General features: G+C 42.4%; 1 protein-coding gene across 1 annotated transcript in view; it reads left to right on the top strand.

Moving 5' to 3' along the window:
* Window positions 1-15548, top strand: part of MTA1 (metastasis associated 1) — a 73041-nt gene that overhangs the window by 31089 nt on the left and 26404 nt on the right. The window contains exons 11-12 of the mRNA XM_010139371.1: window positions 7879-7951; window positions 14863-14978. Coding sequence (XP_010137673.1) covers window positions 7879-7951; window positions 14863-14978 — 189 coding nt within the window. The remainder of the gene's footprint in view (window positions 1-7878; window positions 7952-14862; window positions 14979-15548) is intronic.

Raw genomic sequence — 15548 nt, 5'->3', positions numbered from 1 at the left:
TTCAGCAGGTAAGAAAGTCGGAATCACCTCATTCATTCTAACAGAAGATGGTTTTCTTGCCTTTGAAACCAGGCATCGTTGCTTTTTTCTCCCTCTTGTGCTTCAGCCTTTCCAGTAGGTGGGTTCTGTAATGATCGGAAGCACCGAACGATCTCTCGTCACTAAACTCATCAGCCATTCCGTAGATACAAACACGTAGCATTGGTATTTGTGCTTTCTTTTCATGTTTGGAGCTACTTCATGTGTTTGGAGCTTTCAAATGTCTGGTGTGGGATTCAGCAGTTCCAGGAAAGGAATACGTTTAGTGTTTGCCTGCAGAGTTCAAGATCAGCGTTAACTTCAGTTTTGACTTCTTTTGGAGGGGTGGGCTGGTGCTGTCCGACAGACACCCGTGATAATTCTCCACCTCTGCCTGCCCGTGGCTTTGGCTGCAGGGAGGCTCCCCCGTGTATGCACGGGGAGTAGTGTTTGTCTGGGAAGTGATGATGGCTCGGGTTCCCAGACTCGTTACACTCGAGAATCAGCTTTGACTAGTGTTTGCAATCATTTTTATCTCTGCTCATTTAAATACGAAGGCTGCTTGATCCCTTGAAGAAAGCACAATGCAAGCAGCATGCAAAGTGTGGCAAAGTATCAGTTGCTGAAAGCTACTTATAATATTTAATGGGAAAATGAATTAAAAGGAGGGGGAAACACGTAATGGATTTTTCATGATAACTATCAGTATTATATTTAGTCACCTATTTGAAAAAGTGGAAATTATAAAAATGTCCTGCCTTAACTTGCTTCACTGAGAATTCAGCCTGGGATAAAGAGTAGATGCCTGAGGCATTGACTAATATTTGGCATGTGCTCAGTTTGGGCACCTTGGTCTGTAATGTGATTTTTACCATTTTCTTTTTGATTGGAATACCGTTTAAATTACAGAGACAAATGAGAACTCTTTTTCACATCAATCCTGTATTCCTTTTAAAAAAAACAATACGAACTGCATCCTTATTCCCAAGTATTTCCCCAAGTTCATTCTTTCACTGAAGTTTTTCCTTCTAGTAAGGAAATGGATGGTAGGGAAGTGGGATGATGATGGAAGCTGGCATGATGAGGAAAAAACGTGCTGGAGAAAGGAGATCACGTTCTTTCCTTCCCCACCGAGCTGCGGGTATCGCTGATGTAGTGAGTGCTGCTGTACTGTCTGACTACAGCTGCTCAGGAGGCGATAGCTGAGTGTATGCAGCCTGAACTACAGCCGGTATTTGCACTGAGAGGAATCCATTTATCTTTTTCCCTGCATCTTTTATCTCACCTCACTTCTTTTAGTGATAAAAATCCATCTCGCAATATGGTAGGTATCAGAAAAAGTGAGGCAAATTACTTTATCAGTCACTGAAAGCTAGAATCTTAGGCTGTTGCATGAAACTGTCACCTCTGTGCAGTCAGAACAGCAAATAGCAGGAAGTTTGAGAAAGATTAAACCAAAAAGCATCTCTGTATCGTGGAGATTCTGAGCAATACATCTACAACGGTGGAGTTCTGTTTCTGCCCATCTCCAGGTTTATAACAATGGGAGTGGTGGGTATAAGGGTAGGGTGTTCACTTTTGGGTACCATAGGAGACAGATCGGAATAGTGTGCTGGAAAGGCAAAACAACTGGAGGAATGGTGCCTTGATTAGGAGGTGGTTAAATCCTTCTGCTTTTTTCCACTTTCGTGAACTTTCTTGTTACATGGACAAAATTGCAGAGGGGATAGTTGCGTGGAAGACTTGGTTGATTTTTCTTGCAACAATTAAAAAACCCGACAAAATCGTAGTTTAATGTAGTGTTTTGCGGTGCAGTGGGTTTTCCATCACGGTTATGCTGTACCTTACCTGTGCTGCCCAGCAGCATACCAGGAAGTGGGATTTGGGGAAAACTTCCAATTAGAGGCTCTGTGCTTAGGAGACAGTATGAGCATGAGCTGAACAGGTAGAAATTGCAGTACAGAGATACCACATCAATTAACTCTGCACTGAGCTGAAGCCGTCATCTCAAATTCCCTGCTTGTACCAGCAAATACTACAATTAAACATTTATAAAAAGCCTGGGAGAGCTATCTATATATAACCACAAAGAAATAATAGGAAGCTGTAGTTGAAATAATGGTGTGTTACATTTTTATTTTACTTGATGTGTGCAGTCTTTGGCAAAGCACATCCCTCACCGCTTTTTCCATCTGTTTCTTTGTAGTGTTTTGCCTGTGTAGATTCTTTCCTCAGTCTGATACTATAAAATGGTTCTATGGGCTAACAGCATTTTGGTACATAAGGTAGTGAAAATGTGCTAAATAAGGATATGAGAAGTACGTATTCTGAGTCGTTTCACTTGCCCTCCTTTCAAGAGGATGATTAAATTATGTTCCAAGACTCTATGTTGTCGTCTTTAAAAATACATTGGTAACTTCTCATTCCTGGAGAATCTTTGGCTGATTGAATATAAAACTATGCATTTAAACTACTTCTATGAGTTATCCAGCGTAGCAATGAAGTATTTGGTCATCAGCCGATTACCTGCTTTGCTGAAAAACAATTAGCTGGAACTGTTTACTTGGAGCAAGAAAGCACTGTCAGAGTCCGAAGCAGAATCCATCTGTTTATTGCTGTTGAGGAAGCTAAATTTTGAGTTGCCTGCTACAGAAGACCCTTCCTCAGAACTGAACAGTAAGGTGTACTTACGCTTGGTGTGGAAAGGCTTAATACAGCTCTTCCTTGTCCTGTGACTAGGATACCATGAGGGAGATACATGCAAACTGACCTGTTTCAGAGCATGACCTTGGATCTCTTACCCAGTGTTGTTTTGGGTTTTTGTTTTTTTTTTTTTGCTTCAGCTATACCTTGCTTTTGAAGGGTACCAGCGTAGTCAGGAGTTCCGTCATTTCAGGAGAAGGACTGACCCTCCAAGAACAGAACTGCTAGAAGGAGTAATTCTACTGCAGTGTCACCACAGAATTTGTAATCTGATGTAGGCTCCTAAATGTCTGTTCCAAGTGATCCCAAGAGTTGTCCTGTCAAAGACATCCTTTCAGCGCTGTCCTGAAGATGAGGGAGATGCATTCCAAACTCAGTATCCTCTGTCTCCTTTGAATGCATCATTTTCTTGAGATTTCCTGTGTCAGTTCACAAGAGTGTGTATTTCTGCTTCAGAAAGGTTTGAAATGGCATCTACTGAGTAGCTGCTGTTGGGAGGCTTCCCCCAGTGGTTTGAAAACTTTAAGAGTTGATCTTTCAAAGTGAGGTTGAGTTCTTAGGTAGTTGTGAATTCCAGGGTGAATTTTTTTTTCTTTCCTGTAAGTTTTTTTAAATGCTTCTACTGTTTTGCATGTAAGTCCTGAAAAACTTCAGATCGTAACACTTTCCAACAGTTGAGATGCAGCTGAGAAAAGCTTGGGGCATGGCAGTGGCACGTGAGTGTTTGAATTAGTCGTATGCTTGCTGAGAGTTGAAGGCTTTCATTTACTTTTTGCTATTTTTTTTTTCTGCTTGAGGAACATGTAACTTCAAGAGGAAGATCAAATATTAAGAATTTTTACTGTTCTGTTTCTTATGTGGAAGTGCCATTAGAAAAGTGTAGGAGGAATAGGCAGAGAAAATCAGTTTAAGGGCTCATAGCGTTGAGAAGATACTGGAGAAAAAAGCCCTTATGTTTGACTACATGAGGTAGGGAGCTTAAAGAGAAGAGCTCTCAGTAAAACTTGGTGTGGACAGAAGACATCTTTAAGGTAAGCAAGCCGCCTTTGTACCTAGCCAAGAGCTGGGAGTGACATCTTAATGTAGCCACGTTCATAAAGTGCTGTGCGCTAGCAAAGCAGAAGTAGCATCAAAGAAATGTTTTTCTGCATACGCAGGATGTTTTGTCCCTGAGCATCTCCTGCTCAGCCTGTGGTAACGTGGAGCTGTGGCAGCTTTGCAAGTGAGTGACAAGAGACCGTAGGAAGCACAGATCAGTGCTGAGATGTGTTGCTGGAGCACAAGCAGCTGGAAACCCTTCTCCCAGCTGCAGTGAGGACAGATTATCTTTTCTGTCCCGTCTCCCCTGCCTCCCAGCAGCACTTGTATGTTCAGAGTTTTGAAAAAGAATAAACAGTGGGAAAGTTCTCCTTTATTTCCAGAAAATGGAATTTACCTTTCCTATCATCAAGTAATACGGGGTTAGTATTTAAGGATGTTTGAAGTGTCCTCATGCTGTCCACCAACACAACTCTTGTGTTGTGGACCTCAAAATATCTCCTGTGTTCCTGGATTTCATCTGTCATTTCCTCTTTATAAGTGTTCGCTCTTTAGAAAATGGTCACAAATGTTTGCTCTGATATGTCATGTATTACAAAACTCTTCCAAGCTCAGGGGGTGGAAAGAAAGATGTCAGATCTGGGGAGAGGATGTATAAAGGACAGAGGTGTTTGTACCAACTCAAATGTGCAGTGCTTAGTATTTTTAATCCCTTGGTCCCTGTGGGGTAGACAAGTTGGTATTATCTCCCTTTTTTAGATGGGGAGAATAAGTTGAGGTAAATAAGAGGATATACTTAAGATGTGTGTGTATATATATCAATAACTCAAAGACAAAAGATTTCATTAGGCCAAACTACTAGAAGAAGTTACCAATGTTCAGTGGTTTTTTGGCGGATGAGGACATTCATAACTACATCAGACAACATTAAGAATTTATAGCATAAATATGCTTCAGGCACAAATCAATTAATAGCTGGCAAAGGACCTAGCAAAGCACTTTCTCTGGGAAGGGATTAGTCTGAAGTGGTGCATGACTACATTTCAGGCACCCCTCTTTTGTACCTTCTGGTATCAGTCACTGTCAGAAAATAGGAAACTCATCATATCTGGTCTATTGATTGCCTACAGCCGCAGGTGCTTAGTGCAAAATCTGTTCTTGTCCAGTACATTGCGGTACCTTCTGAAAGCCTTCCATTTTCCTGGTGTATCAGTTTGTGATGAGGGTACGTGCTGGAAGTTGTGCCCTGTGCCTGACCCCCAAGCAGCTGTTAGAGAGGAGGGTATTGCTACGTCCAGGTGACTTCCACAGTTGTTAGCTCAGAGCTCACACCGTGGTCGCCGATCACAAAATCTGTGGTGTGAGGTTAACATTCATCACCAGTTTACTAAAATGTTGCGTAATACCCTAAATTAACCATGTCTCCAAGGCAAATGACTTCACATTGTGGATAGTAGAGTATTTCAGCTGCTGGCAATGCTTTGTGCTGGCATGAAGCTTTTGCTTTCATAGTTTTCCGGAACTGTCATAACATAATGACTCCAGGTAGTTCCCTTGGGACCTCTTTGTCAAGGAAACTGCAGCGTTTTCTCCTCCCACAATCTAGACATCTAGTGGAAATAAAAAAAGATCCAACATCTCTCTACCAGTGGAAGTTCCCTGAATTTCCTGCTTAGGTCTCAGGGAAATACGATTCTTGTACAAGGTTCATCATGCAGTATTTTAAGCTGTATATCGGTATCTGATGCTGGACTTGTAATTCCTGGGCAGAGTATGAGCGCTGCGGCTGTTCATCTGCTGACCTACCTGTGGTCTGTGGCTGGGGAAAGAAGGCTGCTCTTCAGAGCAGGCTGTGGGTGGAACAGTCTCCAGTCCATGAGCAGAAAGGCACCTGAGGGTGCATTTTATTGAAGGATGATTTTTTTGGGGTAGTGTCTCCGGAAGGTAGAGGAGGATTTCTGATGCTGTTTGGAGAACCCTCATCACAGCACTTTTTGAGGCCCGTGTTTGGATGCTTTGGTTTCTAATATAAAAAGACTTGGGTTGGGTGGTTTTAAAATGTTCCACTTTGAATTTGTACATTTTATTGAGAGGGAGAACCTCTTCAGTTCCATCACCAATTGCCAGCAAAATGTGTATCGTTGATTCCTCCAAGTCTGTAGGACTGATAAAGTTTGTCTCCTCGAAGTCTTCATCTGTTTTTTTTCTGAGAACAGTTTTCGGGTAGCCATCCTTGACCTAGATGAGGTTTAGCTGGAGCAATCTGGGAAACCTGCCTACAACAGCAGAAAGCAGTCGGCTTTGGGCTGCAGCTCTCTGAAGGTGTACCTGTAGTCTCAGGATCACTTTCAGAAGTTCTGTTTTCTCAGTCCTTATTCTCTTGTCTGACAACTTCATTCTTTGATTTCTAAGACAAGTTGAATTTTATTTGCAGGAAAAGCAAAGAAGGGAATTCTTTAGGAGTCTAGAGAGCTTTGGCAAGGAACTGTCAGACTGTCAGATAGAAAACCACTGCTTAAGACTGTCCTTCTGATCAAAGCAAGCATTATGCTTGTGGGAAATTTTTATTTTGTTGTTTCTTTGCGTGTCCATCATGTCCCTGTAGAAAGGATTTTTGTTTGTCCAGTTGCTCAGCGACACACTCTTTATTAGATGTTCTGGTGCTTCCTGTTTCGATGAAGATACTGACTTTAGCATTACAGTTATTTTCCTAGACTGTGCCTTGAGGCTGCTGCATAGAAAATGTTAAGCTAATCTGTTTGTCTAGAATGTCACCGTGCTGCTGGTTTGTCTGGAAAATGCGGTGGCTTTATGCAGACTGCTGTTACCGGCATGGATGTTGAAGAGCACGAGCCTGTCTCTGAGCAGGAGGTGGGACTGGAGGCCTCCAAAGGTTCACCCTAAATTAATTTTGCTGTTGTAATACAGAGGCAATCTCAGAATGTCTCTTTTACTTTTTAAATGGTGTGAAGGTTTAAGCTATGAAAGGAATCTTGGCCGGTTAGTAAAGCTCATGCTAATGGCCTACCTCTACTGTGTTTTCTGGTGCTCTCAGCAGGCTCACAACTGTCACTAAACAAAAGAAAGGAGCAGTGGTATTCTGGGGCAATTTATTCCATCCATCCCAATGAAAGGATTCACTAATCCATTTACTTCAGAACTGCGGGCAGAAGTTAGTGGATGGTTTTGCTGAAGTAGGGCCACAAAGAGAGACAAACGGTGTGTCCTAAATATGCACCCCGTGCTCTGGAAGACTATTGCTTGTATGTGTTTTCCTTAAACACAGAAGGTTCCTTAGTATCTCCTGGCAGTGGTGTTCTTCATTAGGGGCTGTTTGGTAGGTCTAGTTGTCTTGTCCCCTTTTTACCCCCTTGCAGTTCTGTGCTTGCCTGTCCCCTGTCCCTTGCACATGCACCTGGGCTTTATGTCCTTTTTGTCTCGAAGAGGGATAAATGCACAGCGTTTGTGTACCTGGAGCTTCTCACCTGTAGAAAGTGCAAATGTACAGGTTGCCCACGGCTGATGTTTAGCCACAAGTGAGGACAGACCATCATTTAAAAAATCTGTGGGGAAATTCTGGATTGAGTTCGAGCTGAGCTTTTGGCCTTTTTGACTTTCAAAGATCTCCTGTGTCGCTCAGTCTTCCAAAGTGAGAATGATCAACAAAAAAGTCCTTGTTCAAACTTTTTGAGTTGGTTCAGCTCTTGAGGAGATACGCTGGGGAGGGCACATTACTGCACCTGTCCGTGTCCAGCTGGTGAATATTATGCGGGAGAACACAGTCTGACGTGTCAGATCTTCCTCTGCAGGGAAGAAAAAGGGTTGTGGGAGGAACAAAGCATTAATTTGTGCTGAAGTGAACGGGAATGAAAAGTTTGTCCTTGTAAACAGTAGATTGTCGGTCATCTCTGGCTTTTTGCAAAGCTGTGTACTTAGTCATTTGATGCCTGCAGTTGTTTTCAGGGGCGATTTTCCTGTTGGAAAAGGATTTTGTGGTAGCTGCTCTGTGAAAAGAAAACTTCATTGTTAATAAGCATTAAAGTTTTTCCGGGTCTATGACTTGATTCCCAGGTGAAACAGTCCTTATTTTCTTTTTGTTCTAACTTGTAACATTTTTTTATTTCTTTTTCAAGAAACGGTTGAAAGCAGCAGAAGCAGAAAGCAAGCTAAAGCAAGTGTATATACCCAACTAGTAAGTATCTTTTTGTATTGCTTGTTTTCTTTTTCATCGTGGAGGGTCTGGTGTAGCAGTTTCCCTGACCTGCCAGTGTATTTGCTTACTTACATAATGAGAGACAGAGCTGACCAAACATGGCAGAGAACTATGAAATTAGGTTACCGTTATAACTAACCTTCTGGTGATGCTGAATGCACACCCACCACCTTGATGCTAATAAATAACTAGGAGCCTCGTGGAAGAAAACAGAATAGCTGCAGTAGCTTAGAGCTGGCTGGAACAAAGCAAGCGGAACTCCTCCCAGTGTGGTTATGCTGCTGCTTATGGGTGGGTAAAAGACAAAGCTGTTCCCACACGCTGACCTTCCACTTCTGGAACACAGAATATTTCCTCCATGGGCAGCCGATGGCCGGTTCCTTGGGGGATTTCCTGGTTAGGATGCTGTGCTGTTGTGTTGCTCATTTCCTTCAGCCTGAAACGACCATTACTTACCTTCTGATTTTTATTTTTATACTGACTGGGAGTTGGAGACTTGCTAGCAGGTCAGCAGGGTCATGAACAAAAAGGTGGCTAGTTAACTGCTCGATAATATATCTGTTTATCTTAATTTATGTCATCAATGGATCACCAATGTGTGGTTGTTTCCTAGTATTTTATACATGTATATAATATGTAAAATAAAATGTTACATGCAAATATATTAAAATTAAAATATATATTATATCTGTATTAAAGAACCTTAGTAAAATGTGTTTCTTCTCTTGCATTTCCTCTGAACAACCCAGCTGTTACAGTGCGGAGCTTTAACTCTCTCTGTCGTTACTCTTTCCAGCTTTCCTTCCCAGATACGCTCCCCTGTGTGTTATCCCCAGAAACTCCTTTACTCTTTTAGGCTGTCTCCTTTCAAAGATTCATGAACTTCTACCATGTGTTCTGTTACTTAAGGCAAAAGTGAGTTTTACATCTTTAGCTTACAAGACAGTCCCTTACTTCTTGTGAAAATAGAGGATCTCTGGTTTCTTCTTTGCTTTGAAATATGTCAATATCTCTCGGGTGAATTTACAAGAAATCAGGTGTAATATTCAGAGCGAAGCCAAATAGATTTCTCGCCACGCAATTTTTCAGCGGTATTGCTTTCTGTGGCTGGTGTTACTCTGCAGGGGGACACTGGCCATCCAATTAAACATGAATTCACAATGTGATGAGCTTGTAAAGCAAAAGCCAATGTAATTTACACGGCGGATGCGAAAGGATATTGCAGACGAGAGCCTGGTAGTCTTGCTGTTGCTCTTGGATTATAATGTCTGTAGGTAGGGCTTTGTGTTTGAAAGGTTGTGGTGCTCGTTTGATAATGGCTGTCTGGAGTGGTATCTTATCCCTCGATGCTGTATCTCAGCAGGCTAATTCTTGTTGCAATCTAGAGAATATAATCGAGTCAGCAACTTACCTCTGCTTCAGGAAAAGACTTCTATCTGCCTGTGTGGTTGCTATTTTTGGCTCTGGCTTTGATTTGCAGCCACTGTTGATTTTGTGAGTATTATACCTTAACTTATGTTGTTTAAGTGATAAAATGGGTGTCAAATTCTCCTCCTCCTTCAATATCCTTTCATCTGTATCAGCAATTGCATATATGACTTACCTAATCGCACATGAATGCTTCTGCTGCTTTTTTCTATTAATCCTCTAAATGTGGCCACAATTAAGTATTTCCAAGATTTTTAGATTCTTAAGTTTCGGACAAGGACTGGCACATAGGGAATGTATTGCAACGACATTATCTTGTAACCTAGAAGATTATATTCTTGGCTTATAATAGCAATACATGATGTAGGGATCTAAATATCAATGTTATTGATTTGTCCTTATCATGTTACTGAGCCCATTCCTGTCTTGAGGCTTGAACCATAATAATCCACTTGTCACCTCAAAAATAAATTACTTGAGGTAGGCTGTCACAAGACCTACACAGAAGCATATCAACTGATTTAGTGAAACCTATTCTAACAGTAACTGGTGTAAAATTGTTTGCAAAGAGAGACCGGGAGGGTATGAGACTCAAGCAATTCAGTTTGTGGTTTTTTTTTTTTTTTCGCCTTGGCTGTCTCCCACTGATAGGACTCTCATTTGTTCATCTGATGTTAATAGAAAAATCTAGGGAGAGGGGAGGAAAATAATAAGGAAAATAATAAGGAATAGAATAGAATCAGTGTTCAAAGGTTATTTCTCATGTCACGTATATATTATACAGTGAAAAATAACAGTGCTACGTGAAGCTTTAGAGTTAGTATTTTTTAACTTGGGACTATGCCCCAAACTTATAATGTGGGTAACTGAAGCATGGAGAGTCATACAGGTAATTGATGTGAGGTCATCAAGTCCTAAACCAACATCCTAGATATCGGAAGAACGTTTCTGTGCTCCTTCCAAAAACAAGGTTTTGGGAAGGAAGTCTGTAGTTGATGTGAGTATCCCGTTTGCATGCATGGCTTTGTAATACGTCCCTTAGGTTGGAAAGCTCTAATGTGCAATCCTGGTGAAAGGAAAGAAGTGTAAAATGAGTTGAATTCTGCATTCAGGAAATACCAAAAAATACCCTTTAGCTGTTTTCTGTAGCAGTTTTGCTGTCAGTGGAAGTGGCGTTAAATAAAACAGGAGCAGAAGCCTGAATGTACAGAGAGATTCCGTGTTCTTACACGCTTCTTCATCCTGCCACCCGCCAGCGTGAATGTGGGGCTCGGAGACCTCTCTTGTTGCAGATGTAGTCTCAGTCTCTTTCTCCTTCTAGTGTGTACTCAAACATAATGTTCAGGTTCTTGTGGAAGTCGTCTTCTGGTCCTGCTCATAATACTGCCCTCCTATGTACTTGCTCCTTTCTGCTGACGGTCTGGTCGTGTAGCTGGTGCTTTTGGGGGTTAAGAGATCTACAAATCGTGAAGGCCAAGATGTACAATTCTGAGTGGCTTTTCTCCCTTTGGCTTTGATCTAAGTGATACCAGAAGGGATAAGAACAGAAAGGGAAGAGTGAAGTACTCCATACAGTCCCTGGTCTCCAAAATGCGTTGATGTAACATGTAGATTTTAAATGTAAATTAATACATTCTGCGTTAAGTATTTCATCAGAGAATCTCAAAGCCCTTTTAAAGCTGCAAACTCAGTCTCGCAAACACTTCTGAAGTAGGGAAATGTTATCCTCCTTACCCTGCCTTTTTTTAAGCTAATGGGGAAACTGGAGGAACAGGTCAGCGATGACTACAAGGGGCAACTGCTTAACAAGCTGAAGATAATTCCTTTATCTGTTTGTTAGTTGTCATCTGCCTGAGGAACAAGACTATTGCCTTCCCTGTTCAATTGTGCAGAGGTCCATTGCAGCATGGAAAACTAAAGGTGTGACACTGTCCTTTCTTTCATAGCTGTGCTGGTTAAAATGGTGATCTTCAGCGTTTTGTCTCAGGAAGCCTCTCATTGTCAAAAAGCGTTGTTTGGCAGTCGTCAGACCTGTTCTGACGGGTATTTACAGCGGCCAGGAGAGCTGTGATGAGAGCTCACCTCCCTGTAGTCTGGGTAAGAAATCCAGACACTTCCATTAGATGCTAGAGGTAGATGGCATCAATGATGTAAGGAACCTTAGGAACATAAAGGATTTTAAATTGTTCTTTCTGAGGCTTTATTTCTTAATTGTTCTGTTGCCTCCAGTAGCACCATGGATTCCTGAATAACAGGAAACATTAATTGATGGTGTTAATTTTATCACTGTGCTGTAGGTCAAATGCGAGTTAGTTACATAGTAAAGGGATTTCAGCGTTCCGCATGGCTCAGGATTATCTTCAGGTCAGGATTTTGGGCAGGGGCTTTGGTGCATGATGGCTGCCTTCCAGTGCTGCCTTTCTGCATGTGCTTTATCACCTTCATCTCTTTAGTTGAGACTGATCTCCTGCAGAATCCAGCCCAGAAGTCTGCACTTTGTGATCATTCTTCTAGTATATAACTGACTGGTCCAGCACAGTTGAAACCCATTTAAATGGTTTCCATTCTTGATGTGGGAACTGGAAATGGCAGTTCACCACACCAGCACTATTCTTACTACCTTATTTGCATCTTTCACTTCAGTTTCATTAATTGCCTAATGATTCATCCAGTTACTCATCTAATTCTCTTGTTAATAGCTGTAGCAGGCTTTGGTGATATCAAACAAGTTTAATTAAGGTATCGTCAACAATTAAGAGCTTTCTGCTTCTCATACGATGAAGACATTAGTTGCCTGATTTTTATTGTTACTGCCCTGCAAAACTTGACCTTAGCTACATCAGCTGGACTGTTCCAAAATCCTGAGCTGAAGTTACTGCCACAGCTACAGCGTGACAGTTGTGTGATCAGTGTGTTCTGGTGACTAGCTCTCACCCGTGCACCTCTTCACTTGCGTTTGAAATGTTTTCTGTGAGAGATGTTAGTGCTTTGGGTGTGTATGCCAGTGCGCGCAGTCTTGTTCTCAACTGCTCGCAACCAGACATCCCAGGGTTTCCCGGCATGCTGCTCAAGTAAAACAAAACCTTTTTGTGTGCTTTGCTGCTGGATTTCAGACTCTTACTCCTTTTTCAGAGGATAAACCAATGTACAGAAAGAAAGCAGTGTGCTTGATGTTGAGCCAGAAGACCTGGAGTGGAGGCTGAGTTTTCTTTGCTTCAGTCTTTTGCTCTGTTGAACAACACTGCCTGTAACAGTGTGCATCTGTGGGGACTGTTTGTTTTACAGCATCTTGGTAATGTTTGCACACGGAGTTTGCTAGTGAATCATTGGCAGAAGTTCTTTTGCAGCAGGTTACTATAGTGACATCCCAGAGCAAAATGCTGGGGAGTGTGAATGTACCTCCTTTCAACTTTTCCTTTGTTAAACGTGTCTGCAGATCTCCTGCCATCTGTGGCGTCAGAGCTTTGTGCCGTTCTGATAAACACCCTGAAACGCTTGTGAGAGCTGGGCAAATTAATAAGCAGAAGGAGAAATCCTAATCAGGCTTGCTGATCTAACTGCCTTTGTTTAATTTTCCTCTTCTCTGCTTCTTTTGGGTTGTGTATGGGCTGCTCCGTGCACTGGAGGAACAATTGACAGTATTTCTGTGCTGCTTAGCCTCCTGAGCTTTCTCTTCTGGAGAAAGATCCTGAACTTCACAGCGAGGAGCACCATCAGGATGCTATCAGAAGTTTTTCTAGGACTGGGCAAATACTCTCTTACCTCCCTGTGCAATGTGTGTGTGTGGTCCTTGTAGGTCATTCACAGCAGAATCTATTTCGTTTCTGTGGAAATGTGGCTTTACCAAGCTTTGTACCTCAGTGCTTGATCAGACATCTGCAAGTGAGGAGAAGGCTTCCAGGGCAGTGTAAGCTTTCTAGTAGCATTTGGGTTTGTTCTGGAGCTGCAAAGACCAGTTGTTGTCAGAATTCAGTCACTTGGAACTCCTCTGCTTTCAGGGGTCATTGCTGAGAACGAGAAACCAAATACTGATGCCCCATTAGGAAGAAATTAATTTGGCCATGTTCCCTCAGTGCTAGCCTGGGCAATAGGTAATAAATATTCTGGGTCGCTGAAATCAGTGCAACTCCGGTGTCAGCATGCAGTGGATACGTAAGAAAATGTGTTTTAAGAAAGCTGTTTTGTAAAGCTCTTTTTAAGATAATTTTTGCTGGAATAAGTGGATTCCCAGTCACAGGTTTATTAGTTGGAAATAAAAGGAGGATGTCCACTCTTCCCAGTCTTCGGGTGAGAGAACGTGGGTGAAACGTAATGGGCACCAGTCGACACCAAAGGCTGCCTGCTTATTGGTGCTGCTGTGAGCGGAGCTTCTAACAGCACCTCGGAGTCTTTGCGTGCTTTGTAAGCTCAGATATATTCTTCTTATCTGAAACTTCTTGTGCGACTTCTCCCATCTTCCTTCATGACCCAGAAGTCCTGCCCCTGCCCTGTGGATTCTCTGTCCTCCTTGTTCTCTCCCATGCCAAGGGTTTTTTTGAATGCCTGGCGTTCCCCCTCAGCCACCTCTTCCTCTGCAGCGGTTGTGTACTATTCCATGCTGCTCTCCGTGCCAAGGTTTTGTTTGCCCTTCCATTCTTGGCTCCTGCCAGTAGCTTTTCTTTTCTTTTTTTTTTAAATTCTCCCTGAGTCAACATTTTTAAGAGCGTGTAGGGCTGAGCTGAGGTGATTCAGCTGTTGCTCTATCAGAGGCCATTAGTGACAGCTGCTCGCTCTCTGGGTGTTGGGCTTTCAGACTTCTTCCATTTAGAAACCTAAATGCTTTCTATTAGGAGCACAGCCCATAGGTCAAGACTTGTCAGAGGGCTCATTCATGAAAATCTCCGTGTATACGCTCTGCCCCAAGATCTCGTTGGATTTGTTGGGAGTGCTCGTGCAAATTGTGGCTGCCTGGTGCAAAGCTTTGCAGTGAGACACGGTGGGAGTATTTGGGACTGCAGTCCAGGGTTGTATTTCCATGAATAAGGCAGGGGTTGCACCTTCTCTGTCTACCTCTCCTGCTCCTCCCCCCGGCTTCTTTTTGGAGATTGAAGTGAAATATCCCTCAGGTTGAGATCTGAGATCTGTAGGTGAGATCGATCCTTTTGTCATCAACATTAGGAGGTCTGGGATGGCGAGTAGGATACCTGCCTGATCTCACTGATTTACTATTCTCTAATGGTTTCAGGCTCTTAAAGTGGCATGTAACTATTGTTATGGTTATTTTTATTGTTGGTGTTCCTCGAATATTATCGGATGCTGTGTGTTTGTGGAAATCAGATTGCTGGTAAGTACAGCTTGCTCTGGAAGCAACATGATGAACAAAATCTAAATCTTCAAACGTTTTGGGCCATACTTTTGAAAGTCAATTGTGAAATTTCGTGCCTTAATTAACGTTTGTCCTCCTTTTTGCTTTGTGTTTCAAGTAACAAGCCAAACCCCAACCAGATCAATGTAAATAATGTCAAACCAGGAGTGGTAAATGGTACCGGAGTGCAGGCGCAGAACGCGGGAGCAGGACGGGCCTGTGAAAGCTGTTATAGTAAGTGACACGCCGGGCCGGCAGCTGTGTGCAGGGAGCCTGAGCGCTGGGTTGCAAACCGTAAAGCCAAAGCTGCATTGTGCTGGGGGGTGGGAGAGAAGGCTTTGGGAGGGTCCGGAGACGGCATTTGACATAGTGGCATTTAAGCAAAGGGCGGGGGAGGAAGGTTGAGTTTCTGGTGTTACATCTGTAAATAGAATTATGAAATACTACAGTGGAGTTAGCAAATGTCCTACGAGATTGCAGGTAGCTGTCGAGCAAAGACTTAAATCACCAAGGTGTGATTTTGACAATTTTTTCATAATTTTTTTTAGTAGATTCAAAAATACTTGATATCATTGTCTTTGGTCTGCTGCCTGGTATTAATATAGTGAGTTTTAGTGATTGTTCTCCTTTGTGGGGAGCCTTTAGAGATGTTGGAATGCAGGACTGTATAAGAAGTCAAGTCACAGATTTCGTACATTCTTTAGTCATAAAATTAACATTTGGGGAGTTCCCTCTCTCCCAAGCGCTGCAAAAAATGTCGTGTACCAGTCTTGCAAAATGAGAGCTCTCAGTTTTATCAGCAGG

This window comes from Buceros rhinoceros, unplaced genomic scaffold (assembly GCF_000710305.1).
Source record: "Buceros rhinoceros silvestris isolate BGI_N320 unplaced genomic scaffold, ASM71030v1 scaffold17957, whole genome shotgun sequence".
Classification (NCBI taxonomy): Eukaryota; Metazoa; Chordata; class Aves; order Bucerotiformes; family Bucerotidae; genus Buceros; species Buceros rhinoceros.
Note: the sequence above shows the minus strand (reverse complement) of the source record. Positions and strands in the feature narration are given on the sequence as shown.